The sequence below is a fragment of the Embiotoca jacksoni genome, unplaced genomic scaffold (assembly GCF_022577435.1).
Source record: "Embiotoca jacksoni isolate LCO1_2020_lvr unplaced genomic scaffold, fEmbJac1.0.p SCAF_13, whole genome shotgun sequence".
Taxonomy (NCBI): domain Eukaryota; kingdom Metazoa; phylum Chordata; class Actinopteri; family Embiotocidae; genus Embiotoca; species Embiotoca jacksoni.
The window spans coordinates 18,996,173-19,009,986 of record NW_027185263.1 but is presented as its reverse complement, the minus strand read 5'-3'; the positions used below and the strand labels follow the sequence as shown (position 1 = coordinate 19,009,986).

General features: G+C 39.2%; 1 protein-coding gene across 2 annotated transcripts; it reads left to right on the top strand.

The window, feature by feature from the left end:
* Positions 1-410: 410 nt before the first annotated feature.
* Positions 411-12,633, top strand: acat1 (acetyl-CoA acetyltransferase 1). 2 transcript variants are annotated; one of them, XM_069147088.1, is made up of 12 exons: positions 412-533; positions 5,761-5,808; positions 5,896-6,013; positions 7,041-7,136; positions 7,602-7,702; positions 9,359-9,502; positions 9,603-9,753; positions 9,850-9,945; positions 10,244-10,357; positions 10,706-10,770; positions 11,009-11,166; positions 12,228-12,633. In XM_069147088.1, exons 1-12 carry the CDS (start codon positions 483-485, stop codon positions 12,346-12,348), a joined length of 1,263 nt encoding a protein of 420 aa, XP_069003189.1. In that variant the 5' UTR covers positions 412-482; the 3' UTR covers positions 12,349-12,633. The 2 variants fall into 2 exon arrangements, with proteins under 2 accessions (XP_069003190.1, XP_069003189.1); XM_069147089.1 differs by lacking the exon at positions 10,244-10,357 and having other exon boundaries at positions 411-533.
* The last annotated feature ends 1,181 nt before the right edge of the window (positions 12,634-13,814 follow it).

Here is a 13,814-nt window from a genome sequence, read left to right as displayed (position 1 = left end):
ACTGGCTGTATCTCTTATTCCATGCTATTTATATGCTAATTTAATTTAAATGAATGTGTGTGTGTGTGTGTGTGTGTGTGTGTATGCGTGTGTGTGATACACAATATGTAAGCATGTTACACAGCATGTTAATAATAGATTGGAATTTCACTCTACTGTTAACATACTCTGAAGGGCACTGTAAACATCTTCTTATTCAACTATTTTTATATAAAAAGCTGGAAACATTATCCTGTTTTGATCTCCAATTTAAATACCTAATGCAGCATCATCCTCTATATTGTTAACATACTTTTGGAAGTCAATGTACAGTCGGCTTTATTAAAATATTTCGATTTTATAGTTCTAACTACAACAACCATAATGCCCAGCTACTGATGACGTCACCGACACACCTCTCACTGTGATTGGCTGATGTAATTTATCCCTCTGCTGCTGAAAGTGAAGCGTCGTTGGGTGCGTGTCCTGTCCTCCAGTCTAAAATGTCGTCCACTGGATTTTTAACTCTACACGCTCACATCTGTAAACGTCTGGTAAGTGACGATGTGAAAAATAATTTGTTTGGGCTTGTTATAATGCATAGGAGCGCTCGTTTTTGCAACAGTCTGACAACACCAGGCCCTGGATAACTCGGAGCAGCTCTGCTAACTTTATGGTGTCAATAGATTGTCCTTGGCCAAGGTAATCTGAAAATACACGATAACCGCAGCAGGTGGACTTGACAGCGGCGCCGCTGCCGAGATCGAAACGTGGTTGATGGAAAAAATTCACTGCAGTATATAATTCCTATGCATTGCGATCAAGTGAGCCGTCATCTGTCAAACTTGGATTTTAGATGCGCGCATGTCCCTGATATTACGGTACGGGTGCTTGGAGCGGCAAAAAAGGACGAAGAAAGATGCGATTTTGCTTAATGTGTCACATTTAATAGGCCAATAACAAGGGAAAACTAATTTATATTGCACATTAGATGAAGTTTCATAATAATAAAATCATAAATTTAAATGTGTATTTCACACGCTCATTTCACATTGTAACACAGCATGTTGTCTTAATATTAGCTAGGCCTATTAAAGAATACGCATCTTTAATAGGTGACAAGAAACTTTCAGCAGATTGCTGTTCAGGATGACCCGGACTATGTATGTTTTTGTAGAGTTTAACAGTAGACCTGATAAGAAATTTAAAGTAAAAGCCTGCTCATTTGACATTATAGTAGTCATAATGTTGAAACCTTAAATATATGTGTATATATATATATATATATATATATATATATATATATATATATATATATATATATGTATATATAAACTCTCTAAGAAGTGACAAGAAAATTGCATTGAATTCTTGTTCATCAGGATGACCCAGACTATGTTTATTTGGAATATCAACGAATATAACTGCAGAGTTTTTGAGTAACTTCTCGCTTGTCACACCACTGGTACCACATAAAAGCATACCTTCACAGTGTATGGTCTTTAAAAAAAAAAATCTAAGAAACCATAAAGATGACAATTTTAGGATGATTTGCATCCAATTGTATATATATAAAAAACATATATATGGTTAAATATAACAGTAAAACATTAATTAGGATTGTGAAGTGGTTTTACTGTAAATTCAGTTCTTTGAGTAATTACATACATCCGGATACATAGAGGGAGGGAACTATCTCTGGACAGATCTTTACTTATTTACTTACTTACTTGTACTTACCAACCAATTGGGATGTAACCCTGAGATCTCGCTGCTGCTATAAAACCATGGAAACCCTGTTGCTTATCTCACTTTGGAACTTGGCAAACACCTGAGCCTATTAAGACAGTGTCCATCGCACTGTGGAGGCTTGTGGTCTGCAGTGTTTTCTTGTCACTTTTTATTATCGACTCAGTTGAGTTGGAACCTTAATGGAGGCGATACTATAAAATAGTACCAGATACCATCAATGGACAATGGAAAACCAAAAAAAGCAAGTAGACTCAAACAGTTGAGCTCAGCTGAGACAATTCCGTCAGTGGAAAAGGGGCTATATGGGTTTCGCTGTTGGTTACTACCTAAGGCAAAGGCTGTTCTGGATAAATGTACTCCCAGCTGGGCCCAAACCTGACCTACCAGATCCAGGCCCAGCTACAAAAATGGTTAGACTATTATGTTTCTTTACCTTTTCTAAAAACTGGACCAAGTTTCAAGAGAGGTACTTTGACAAAATGAAAGTGATGTTAACATTTATTCACAAAGCTGAGTTCCACCAATCCAGCTAAATAAGCTTCTTTTTAGTGAGCAATAACAAAATGATTCTCAACACACATACTGAAGTACTGAACCCTTTGCAACTCCATAACTAACTGTGGTTCGCCCGGAGAAGTTATTGTTGAGGTGAACAAACTAAAATCTATCTGATAGATACAATTTGAACCAGTCTAATGCATTTCCTTTGATCCTAGTAAAATGCTTCAATTTCTGAAGTAAAATATTGTGATCAATCGTGTCAAATGCAGTATTGAGGTCTTGCAGGACAAGTATAGAGATAAGGCTATCAGAAAATCATTTGTAAGTTTCAATAGTGCTGTTTCTGTGCTGTGATGCTCTCTAAACAAACAGATGATTCCTCTGTAAATAGTCGCATCATTAATTTCTAATTACTTTTTCAAGGATTTTATAAATAAAGTCTAGGTTGGAAATCGGTCTGTAGTTTCCTAAAACAGCTGGATCAAGAGTAGGCTTTTTAAGTAAACAGTTTAATCACAGCAACTTTAAAGCCTTTGGCACATAGCCTGTTGAAAAAGATTAATCGATCTGATCAAATATGGGAGTGCTAAATATGGAAAAACATCCTTGAGCAGTCTTGTTGGGATGGGGTCTAAGAGACAAGTAAATGATTTAGATTAAATAATTATCACAGTTAGCTCAGAGATCTCAACAGGAGAGAAGTGGTCGAAATAGAAATCAGGTTCCATGGGTTGGGTTGATTGATAAGCTTGAATGAAAGATTGCTGCCACTCCTCCTCTGCCAGAATCTCGAGGAAAGTGATAATTGATAGGTCAAGGTGTGCTTGATTAAGACTGACATACTCTTCCTGCTGCAACCGAGTTTCTGTAAGACAAATTAAATCAATTTGATGATCATTTATCAAATCATTTACTAACAAGAGATTTAGATGAGAAAAATCCAATAGTCAATAGTCCACAATTATATGTTGTATTTTTTTATTCTTGTAAATTAGTAGTGTTGATTTGGCCGGGCGGGAAGTCAGTCGGATATGGACAAAGGGAATCCGGTCAATTTATGATAAAAAAAAATACTCCCATGTTTTAGAGATGTCATGCTTTAGAGGTTTTAAAAACTCATCTGTATTCCCAGAAAGAAGAGATGCACCATCCAAAGTGGGATGGATGCTGTCTGTCTGCATCAGACCAGGTTTTCCCCAGAAAGTGTTCCAATTGTGAATGAAGCCCATGCTGCTAAACATGTCATCACCGGTCAGATAAGTCTGACATTTTGCAAAGTTACACACTGATTCTACATTCATTTTATTGACCTCTGATTGGCGTAACAGGGTGTCATTACCTCCGACGTAAATAACAATCCATCTATATATACCATCAGCCTTAGCCAGCTGTTTCAAATTTTATACAGTGTTGCCCTCTCTGGCCCGAGGAATCTATTTGATTATGGCCCTGGAATCGCTAAATTCACGTTTTGCAAAATAGAGATGCAAATAACCAGGTTTGTTAGTGTCAAAAATAGACAAAGCACAGAGAGATTGAGTGATGTAAGATGAGGAAATAGCTGCTAAAATAGTAGCGATAAATCCCTGACCAGCAAGGACAACAGTATTTGAAGCAGGAAGGGACACAATATGCTCATCATAAAATCAGACGTCACAGGTCGTCTCTTGGACTTAAAAGGAATCTCCCAGCACTTTCATTGCTAGCACTTGCCTAGCTTGAGCGGAGTGGGAGTACTCCAGAAAATGTCATCTCTGGTTGTGCTCCTTCTGGGGAAGTGCACAGGTGTGACAGGGGTCACACTCGACTCGCTGGTTACCATCAAGATAGAATAAACTAGCCTCGGGGCAGATTCCTTATAATTTTGTAGCAACCGTTGAGTTAAATCAATTGATATTGGACACGAACATAGTCCAGGTGATCCTGAAAAGAAATCCACTAAAAATATCCGTTAACTATTAAGGGATTTTTTTCTGTAATATTAAATATTAGGACATTATGACTTATAATGTGAAATGAGCAGACTTTCCTTGTAAATTTTCAGAAGCTGTCAAGTTAAATCATTTGATATTAAACAAGGACATGGTCTGGGTTATTGTGAACCTGAATCCACTGAAAGTTTCTTGTCACCTATAAAGGATTTTTATTCCTTAATATATAATATTAGGAAATAACTAATTTGTTATCATGTCAGTTGAGCCGATTTTTCCTTTAAATTTCTTAAAAACTGTGCTTGATATTAAGCAAGGCAATTTCTTACTTCGCATACCTCAGTCCCATTGGCCCCGGCTTATTGCTAAACTGGGCAGCGATCCCAGCAGCAGCAGATCTAGAGGGCTGTGCTACAGGTGCATCTACAGCTGGTGGGGTTTGTGCTGTGAGTTGTTGTAACAGTAATTTTGAACCTGAATCCACTGAAGGTTTCTTTTCACCTATTAAGGTGAAATCAAAGTCTTTTTTTTTTTTGGGTGGGGGGGGGGGGGGCTTCTTCAATTACCCATACAGCAATACCACATATAGTCGCACACCTCATATCCAAACAGCGGCAGGCTTGACCGTGTTTTAACAGATGACTTGACTGCTGTTCCCATGTACCGATTGCTGGTGGAATGGCACTCCTTTATACTGATCCCTCTTGATATAATCGGTATAAACGTGTGGCTGGATTATATACAGTGAGAAAACATATTGCATAAAAGTGTCCTTTGGATGATACATACATAATAATTAAATAGTGAAACAATGGTTTCTGAATGAAATGATTCTGACAGTGACAAATGTTGACAGCTCTGGTGGCTGTTAAATGTTATGAATGACAAGTTACCAATGTTGAGTTTCACTGTAAAAATATAGGGTTATCCTACGCTTGTCATTTCAGACAATCCGCAGAGAGATCATAGTGAGAAAACACCCCAAAGTCAAGCCCGGAGAAAATGCCTTATGCTACGATGAAAGCAAATATTCACTAATAAATCCAATGTGCCAAAAAGTATTTGCCTTTTTGTTGACTCAAAATTTCTGTTATTCGGTTACTGGAGCTACATTAACTCTGTTACTTAAGGATAGCTCTAATATTAACTTTGGGCACATTGTATGTACCAATGGAAAAGGAGCTACATACCACCAGGGATCGGTATGTAGGAGCAGCATACCACCAACGATTGGCACAGGAGTTGTATACCACTGAAGGGATTGGCTTATACTGCTGCATCTGAAGTGGCATAACCACAACCACTTTTTGATCAAGATGTCTCTTGGCTCTGAGGGCAATATTAGCTACTGTTACTCCATTGAATAGCTAATGTTCTCTGCCTGTATTTTCTCTTATTGTCAGCATGGCTAAGATTATTTTAATACGAGTAGCTGTATTTAAAACCATAAATCACAAAGTATGCCAGAAAGCTTCAGTTTGAGCAGTTGGCTTGATTTGAAAGGCCGTAGGAGATATAGGCATTATTTCAGCTGTGAAAATCACAATTATGAATTATTACATTTAATTATTATTTTTTTCTTGTTCTGCCATTGTAGGGTCACAAATACCTATCAAGGACGTACACATCTCGCTCTTCACTCAATGTAAGTACACAGATTGGAATTTCAAATTCCATGTTCAAATTAAATGTTTTTGACTGCACATTTATTTTTTTTAATTGATGGTGTCAGGAAGTCGTCATTGTCAGTGCAGTCCGTACTCCAATGGGCTCCTTCAGAGGCAGCCTGGCAGCTGTTCCAGCCACCAAACTGGGCTCCATCGCCATTAAGGGAGCCATAGACAGAGCAGGTTCAGACACTTCATGCTTTAGGGTCAGGACATGCTGCATGCATGGCGTGTGCATTACCTCTACTTTGCTGAACAGCGGTGGCTTGCTTGTGTGTGTGTGTCCACACTGGCAGAGTTGTAACCACAGACCAGGGGCTCTCCAACCTTTTTTCCTCTGAGCTACTTTGACAAAATGAAAGTGTCCAAGAGCTACTTGTATAGGTCTCTGAGACTGTAACATCTATTCACATAGCTGAACTTCAGGGAGGGAGAGAGAGAGGGAGGGAGAGAGGCGGGAGAGTGAGGGGGAGAAAGAGAGGGAGAGAGTTTGAGAGAGAGGGAGAGAGAGAGGGCGGGAGAGAGAGAGAGACCGCTGCTCTTCACTTGTTAAATTTTCCAATTATCGCCGTGCATTAGGTTTCTGCTATATTTATAGAGTTCAATTGTTATATGCATGGATTTATTTTCCTGTCTGTTTTTGCTGCACTTATGCTGAAAAATAGGCATATCGTCTATTCTGTAGAGGACACACCACAGACGCACGAGACACACATTTGTGTGGCTGCTCTAACCTGTTAACGTCAGCACTTAATATTATAATCAAGCAATTCTGAGACCATGCCACACAGGAATGGCTTGATTTCCTTTTTTTTTTTTTTTCATTTTCTGGGAAAGTCCATTAAGTTTTTGGTACACTCTCCGCCTCTCTATCTCTGCCTATGCCTATGTGTCTTCCTCTGAAGGAGTTTAAATAAATTCACTCAGTTGCTTTTTGGTTACAAGTTTTCACTTGTTGGACGTCAAACATTTAATCAATGATTGCTGTTTTCCAAGGGAAACTCAATGGTAGAATGGTTGGGCTGGCAGGAGCAGCGCTGCTGCAGACAGTCTGGACACAATCACACGTGAGCAAGCTGCAGCAGTACTGCGAGGCAGGTGTAATGCAGACGCCATGCTGGCAGTGTGCACCAGGCCTTTACGTCACATTAGGTCATCATCTTCAGCAGGTGGAGCGTGCTAACATATCCAAGTTATCTTGTATGTTTAGGAATTGCTTCTGAAGAGGTGAAGGAAGTCTACATGGGCAATGTTCTTCAGGCAGGAGAAGGACAGGCCCCCACAAGACAGGCCCTGCTTGGAGCAGGTATGGATTGTTACATTTTTATTCATGTTGGAATCACTGACAGGTTTTTTTGCTGCCTTTGATAACAAGTATTCCCAGTTTCTAAAGCATTTCTAAAGTTGTTGTTTTTTTTTTTGTTTTTTTTTTTGCATGACAACTTTTAAAGTTTTTTGTTGACCCTGTCCCAACTCTTCTGAAACATGGTCCTGCCATTAAATTCTAAATGAGCACATATTTCTCATAAAACAAAATAATTTCTCTGTTTCAACATTTAATATGTTGTATTTCGTATTCTCAATTAAATATGGGTTTACATGACTTGCAAATCATGATATTCAGTTGGTTTTTTTTACATTTTACACAGCATCCTAGATTTTTTGAAGACATGGTTTTACATCCAAGCGTAATTGAAGGCGGGTTAAGAGATGTTTTCATTAAATTCATTAGTTTTTGCAAATTAAATCAAGTCAGTGATTGTATTTGCAGGCTTGACCCTTGGGACTCCAGCAACAACCATCAACAAAGTCTGTGCCTCTGGGATGAAGTCCATCATGATGGCAGCCCAGAGTCTGATATGTGGACACCAGGTAGTGTTACACATATACAGTCGTTGATACATTTATCGGTACCCTTCCAGAAAGAAAAGAAAAACCCACAATATTCTCTGAAATAATTTGAAAATAGTAATTGGCCTCTGATTTGTTTATTCATTCCAGCCATTATCTATACCCGCTTTATCCTGAAAGCCACGCAGGCACAAGGAGAACATGCGAGCTCCACTCAGAAAGGCCCCTGGCTGAGGTTCAAACCCAGAACCTTCTTGCTGTGAGGCCACAGTACCTCTGTACCAATGTGCCGCCCGGGGGATTGTTCATTCAATATCAAACTAAAAATTTCGATTCAACATATTTTTTTGAATAATAACACAAATAAAAATGGGACTCTTGACCTAACATTTTGTTGCACAACATTCAGAGGCAATCACTACAAACAAATGACCTCCCAGTGAAGGTTCCCCAACATTTTTCATATTGCATGTTTCAGCTCTTTCAATTAGATGTTCAAAAGGATTCAGATCAGGGCTTACAGAAGGCCACTTCAGAACAGTTAAATTTTGTTCTTAGCCATTTCTTGGTGATTTTAGCTGTGTTTTCTGGGTCATTGTCCTTGTTGTACAATCCATGACCTGTGACTGAGACAGAGCTTTCTGACACTGGACAGCAAGTTTTGCTCCAGAATGCCATGATAGTCTTGAGTTTCCATTGTGCCCTGCAAAGATTCAAGGCACGGTGTCAGATGCTGCAAAGCAGCACGTAAAATAACAGAGCCTTCTCCTAGTTTCACTGTAGGTACATCATTCTTTTCCTGGAAAGCTTAACAGAGCGCTGATGTGACTTGCCAAAAAGCTCCAGTTTTGTCTTATATGCCAAAAGGACATTCTCTCAGAAGGAGTCTGGCTTATCAAAATGCATTTTTGCAAATATCCAGCCTTTATATGTTTTGCTTTCAACAGGCCTTGGAGTTTACCTGGTTGCTGTTGGAAATTTTCCGTGACTCAATCCATTTTCCTCTTGCTGTTAAACTTCTTGATATTAATTAAAACCGTGGTCACAGGGACATTGAGTTGTTTGGATATGGTTTTATAGCCTTTACATTTAACATGCTTGTCGATAATCTTTTTTTTCTGATCCTCTCAGCTCTCTCATTTGCTTCTTCTGGCCCATGTTCAGTGTGGTGCACACAACGATAGTAAACCGCAGGGGGATCTCTTTAAAATAGGCTGAGTGACTGATTACCTGATTGAAGATGTGTGATACGTATTAGAAAAATGAGTTAGCCTGAAATGTCACCAATCCAATTATGTATATATTATAGAATATATTTGTTAAAGAAGCAATCATTTATCTTTTTGTTTGTTTAAACACTTCAGAAGGAATGACAAATTTTTCTATGAACTGTTAAGGGTACCAACAGATTAATCTATACATATACAGTACATTTAATAATAAACCATAAGGTGAAGACACTTCTTGCATATTGCATATCTCTCTAGGACATTGGTAGTTGATGACAGACAAGATAATGCAGGATTTGATGTGACCAAAAAAAAAAATCTTTGTTTATACTAAACCATTGCAGGCTAGATTACAGGAATTAGAGCCATTGTTATACAAGCTGCTGTATGGACAGGAGACTGTAGTTGCTGTACGGACATGAGACTGTAGCTCTTTCTGTGACTTCAGGATGTAATGGTGGCAGGAGGCATGGAGAGCATGTCCAATGTACCTTATGTGATGGGCAGAGAGACCCCAGCCTATGGAGGACTGAGGATTGAAGACCTCATTGTTAAGGATGGACTCACCGATGTCTACAACAAATTCCACATGGTATCTCTCAACCTTGTGTTAAATGTTGACTTGCAGGAGAATTGTACTGCTTATGTTATTTTACAGAATAATACTATTGATTTTATCTTGTCTTTAACAGGGCAACTGTGCAGAAAACACAGCCAAAACTGCGGGCATCACAAGAGAGGAGCAGGATGCCTACGCCATCGGCTCATACAGCCGCAGCAAAGCAGCATACGAGTCGGGCGTGCTGGCCAAGGAGATTGTATCAGTTAGCATTCCCCAAAGAGGTACATAAAGATGGCAGTGTTATGTTTCTGTTGTTGCCACTCACCCTGGTCATGAACAAAATAATTTGCATAACAGATGTTGATGTGGTTTTGTAGGCAAACCTGATGTGGTTGTGTCTGAGGATGAGGAGTGGAGGCGGGTTGACTTCAGCAAAGTCCCCAAACTGAAGGCTGTGTTCCAGAGAGAGAATGGTAATGAGGATGACGTGAAGAGTAATGTAAAGCGACGTTTTAGTTAATAAAACAGAACAAATGAGAACAGAGTTGTATGTCATAATCACGCAATAAATACATCTCCACGAGTGCAAAAACACAATTGTTTTCTGCCCTTTCCTTTGAAATTAGTTGATGGTGCATTTGCGCAAAGACAAATATATTGTGTGTTTCAACCCTAACACCAGTTATTCTATGCAACAGTAATTACAATTAACAAATAATAATAGTAATCAGAATATTTGTTCAAGTGTGTTTTAATGTCCACATTTTTTAGGTACAGTGACGGCAGCCAATGCCAGTACACTGAACGATGGAGCTGCTGCTCTTGTTCTAATGACAGCAAATGCTGCAAAGAGACTAAACGTCACTCCACTTGCCAGGATTGTCTGTAAGATTCACATAGAGACACACACACACACACACACACACACACACACACACACACACACACACACACTGTGCTTGCAGAGCTTAATGGTTGGTTGCTAGTTAACCCTCTATAACCTAGCAGTTTGTGGGCATTGTATACTCCTGGCACATTGTTACTCACTGTTGGCTTTGGTTTGGTTTTTGTTTTTGTTGTTTTTCTGGACTAGCAAAGCTGCACCTCTATGGAAACAGAGCAATCATGGCTCGTAGCAAAAACTCAAAAATGTCTTTTGTGCGGTCATTATTTTCAAATTTTACAGTTTGTGGTTATGGTTATGATATGTTGCTGTTTTTTTTTTTCACTTAGCTTTTGCTGATGCTGCGGTTGCACCCATCGATTTCCCCATTGCTCCTGCATATTCCATGCCAAAGGTGGGTATGAGGATGTAATTAGGCTGTTATGTATTGTGCTCGGATGCACACAAAATAAAATCATCCAGCCAGAATTTTATAAATTTAGGTATAATGTGGCTTGCATCATCCCTGGTCCATGTTAAGGTCCAAAGGAGTAAAAGTTATTTAATGTCCTTTGTTTGCCACGCAAACACTTGTGGTTATGGATGAAGGACTCTTACAACATCTGAACGCTTCCTTCGTGTGTGTCTGTCAGGCGCTGGATGTGGCAGGGCTGAAGAAGGATGATATCGCCATGTGGGAGATCAACGAAGCCTTCAGCGTGGTCGTGCTGGCCAACATCAAGATGCTGGACATTGACCCAGCAAAAGTGAACATCAATGGGGGAGCTGTGTCACTGGGACACCCCATTGGGTAAGTCACTGAAAGGGACTGGCTGGATTCAGGGGAAAAGAACAGAAATAGTTATATTTTGAGTTTCACAGAAGAAGATAAGAAGAGGAGTGAGAAATATCCCCTGCCTTTTCCTTTTCTCTATCATGAAGGAATATATTTTTGTTTTGCCTACTCTATTGATCCAAGAGAGTAAGAGATAGAAGAATCAGATGTACCACCTTTCTTTTCTTAAAAAAAGAAAGAAAAAGTTTTTGAACTATATTCAAACTTAGCCCATAACCCCTTAGATATAAAATGTTTTAAGGTCCCATATTGTATAAATTCAGATTTCTTTTTTGATTCTAAAACAGGTGTAGACACAGAAATTCCCACAGCCCATATTCAAAACCTGAGCCATTTGGTCTTCCATAAGTTTGGGATGTCACAAACTCTCATTCATATCATATGTCCATCCTCAGCACAGCCCACTGTCCAACCGTTTCATATGAAAGGAAACACTGTCTTTCAGTCTTGGAGCTATCAAGCTACAAAACCAAAGAAAACCTGTGGTTGGCCAAGGTGTGTGTCACTCGGAAATGAAACAGCAAATTAGAGGAGAGAAATTGGTTGATTGATATCAATGAAGAAAGACATAAAACAGGTTTTTTTCTGGTAGAACTGTAGAAAAACGCTTTAGAGATGTAAACCTGTATTGAAATGTTTTTTGGCACCTAAAACAACAAAAATCTCTTCCTATGGATATAAAGACTGCAAATAAAATACCAGAAAGGTGTAAAATATGCGATCTTAAAGACATTGATAAGGTTGGTAGATATTATACTGCTGTAACTAGTACTTGTTTTGATCAACTTGTGCTTCCCAAAGGAACAAATGAGCACCTTGTGAAGCTTTTAAATGTCCCAATCCAAACTACAAGAACTGAAACAACTGTCATATTGTATGTATGTGCATTTTGCTTTGTAGCTTAGATGAACATTTTAAAACCAGAATCAGCTAAATGTTTAACACCCCCCCCCCCCCCAAAAAAAAAAAATAAATAAAAATTAAAGTACTAATACTTTGTTTCTTTCCTTTGTCAGAATGTCTGGGGCAAGAATTGTGGGTCACATGGTTCACAACCTGAACCCAGGTCAGTATGGGCTAGCAGGCATCTGCAATGGAGGTGGTGGAGCTTCCTCTATTCTCATCCAGAAGTTGTGAAAAAAATCTGATGGGTACCTCATCTTTTCATGATACACTCTTTTGTTAAATTGTTTGGTGACCAGCTGTTGGTTCCAAATGGTGAAGACGTTTGTTAAATCACATTTACTGTGAATAATGCATGTTACAACTTTAATGCTAGTGGCCATAATCAAACCTCAAAGTTGGACTTGACTCTTCTGAGATCATGACTCTTGTGTTCACAACACTCCTTTGTTTGACTTCTTGTGCAAAAAATGTATTCTTTGAAGTTATATGGTTGAATAAATAGTTTTTAAGAAAGCACTGTTTTGCCACTGGTCTTATGTAACTATAGGTAGATAGTTAAAGGTAAACTACAATTCCTGCTTAGGGGTTGTATGCCTCCACTCACCAACATGCATACAGTGGTGTGAAAAAGTGTTTGCCCCCTTCCTGATTTCTTTGCATGTTTGTCACACTTAAATGTTTCAGATCATCAAACAAATTTAAATATTAGTCAAAGATAACACAAGTAAACACAAAATGCAGTTTTTAAATGAAGGTTTTTATTATTAAGGGAGAAAAAAAAATCCAAACCCACATGGCCCTGTGTGAAAAAGTGTTTGCCCCCTAAACTTAATAACTGGTTGGGCCAACCTTAGCAGCAACAACTGCAATCAAGCGTTTGCGATAACTTGCAATGAGTCTTTTACAGCTGTGGAGGAATTTTGGCCCACTCATCTTTGCAGAGTTGTTGTAATTCAGCCACATTGGAGGGTTTTCCAGCACCAACCTCCTTTTTAATGTCATGCCACAGCATCTCAACAGGATTCAGGTCAGGACTTTGACTATGCCACTCCAAAGTCTTCATTTTGTTTTTCTTCAGCCATTCAGAGGTGGACTTGCTGGTGTGTTTTGGATCATTGTCCTACTGCAGAACCCAAGTTGGCTTCAGCTTGAGGTCACGAACAGATGGCCGGACATTCTCCTTCAGGATTTTTTGGTAGACAGTAGAATTCATGGTTCTATTTATCACAGCAAGTCTTCCAGGTCCTGAAGCAGCAAAACAGCCCCAGACCATCACACTACCACCACCATATTTTACTGTTGGTATGATGTTCTCGTTCTGAAATGCAGTGTTACTTTTACGCCAGATGTAATGGGACACACACCTTCCAAAAAGTTCAACTTTTGTCTCGTCAGTCCACAGAGTATTTTCCCAAAAGTCTTGCGGATCATCAAGATGTTTTCTGGCAAAAATGAGATGAGTCTTAATGTTCTTTTTGCTCAGCGGTGGTTTTGGTCTTGGAACTCTGCCATGCAGCCATTTTTGCCCAGTCTCTTTCTTATGGTGGAGTCATGAACACTGACCTTAACTGAGGCAAGTGAGGCCTGCAGTTCTTTGGATGTTGTTGTGGGGTCTTTTGTGACCTCTCGGATGAGTCGTCGCTGCGCTCTTGGGGTAATTTTGGTCGGCCGGCCACTCCTGGGAAGGTTCACCACTG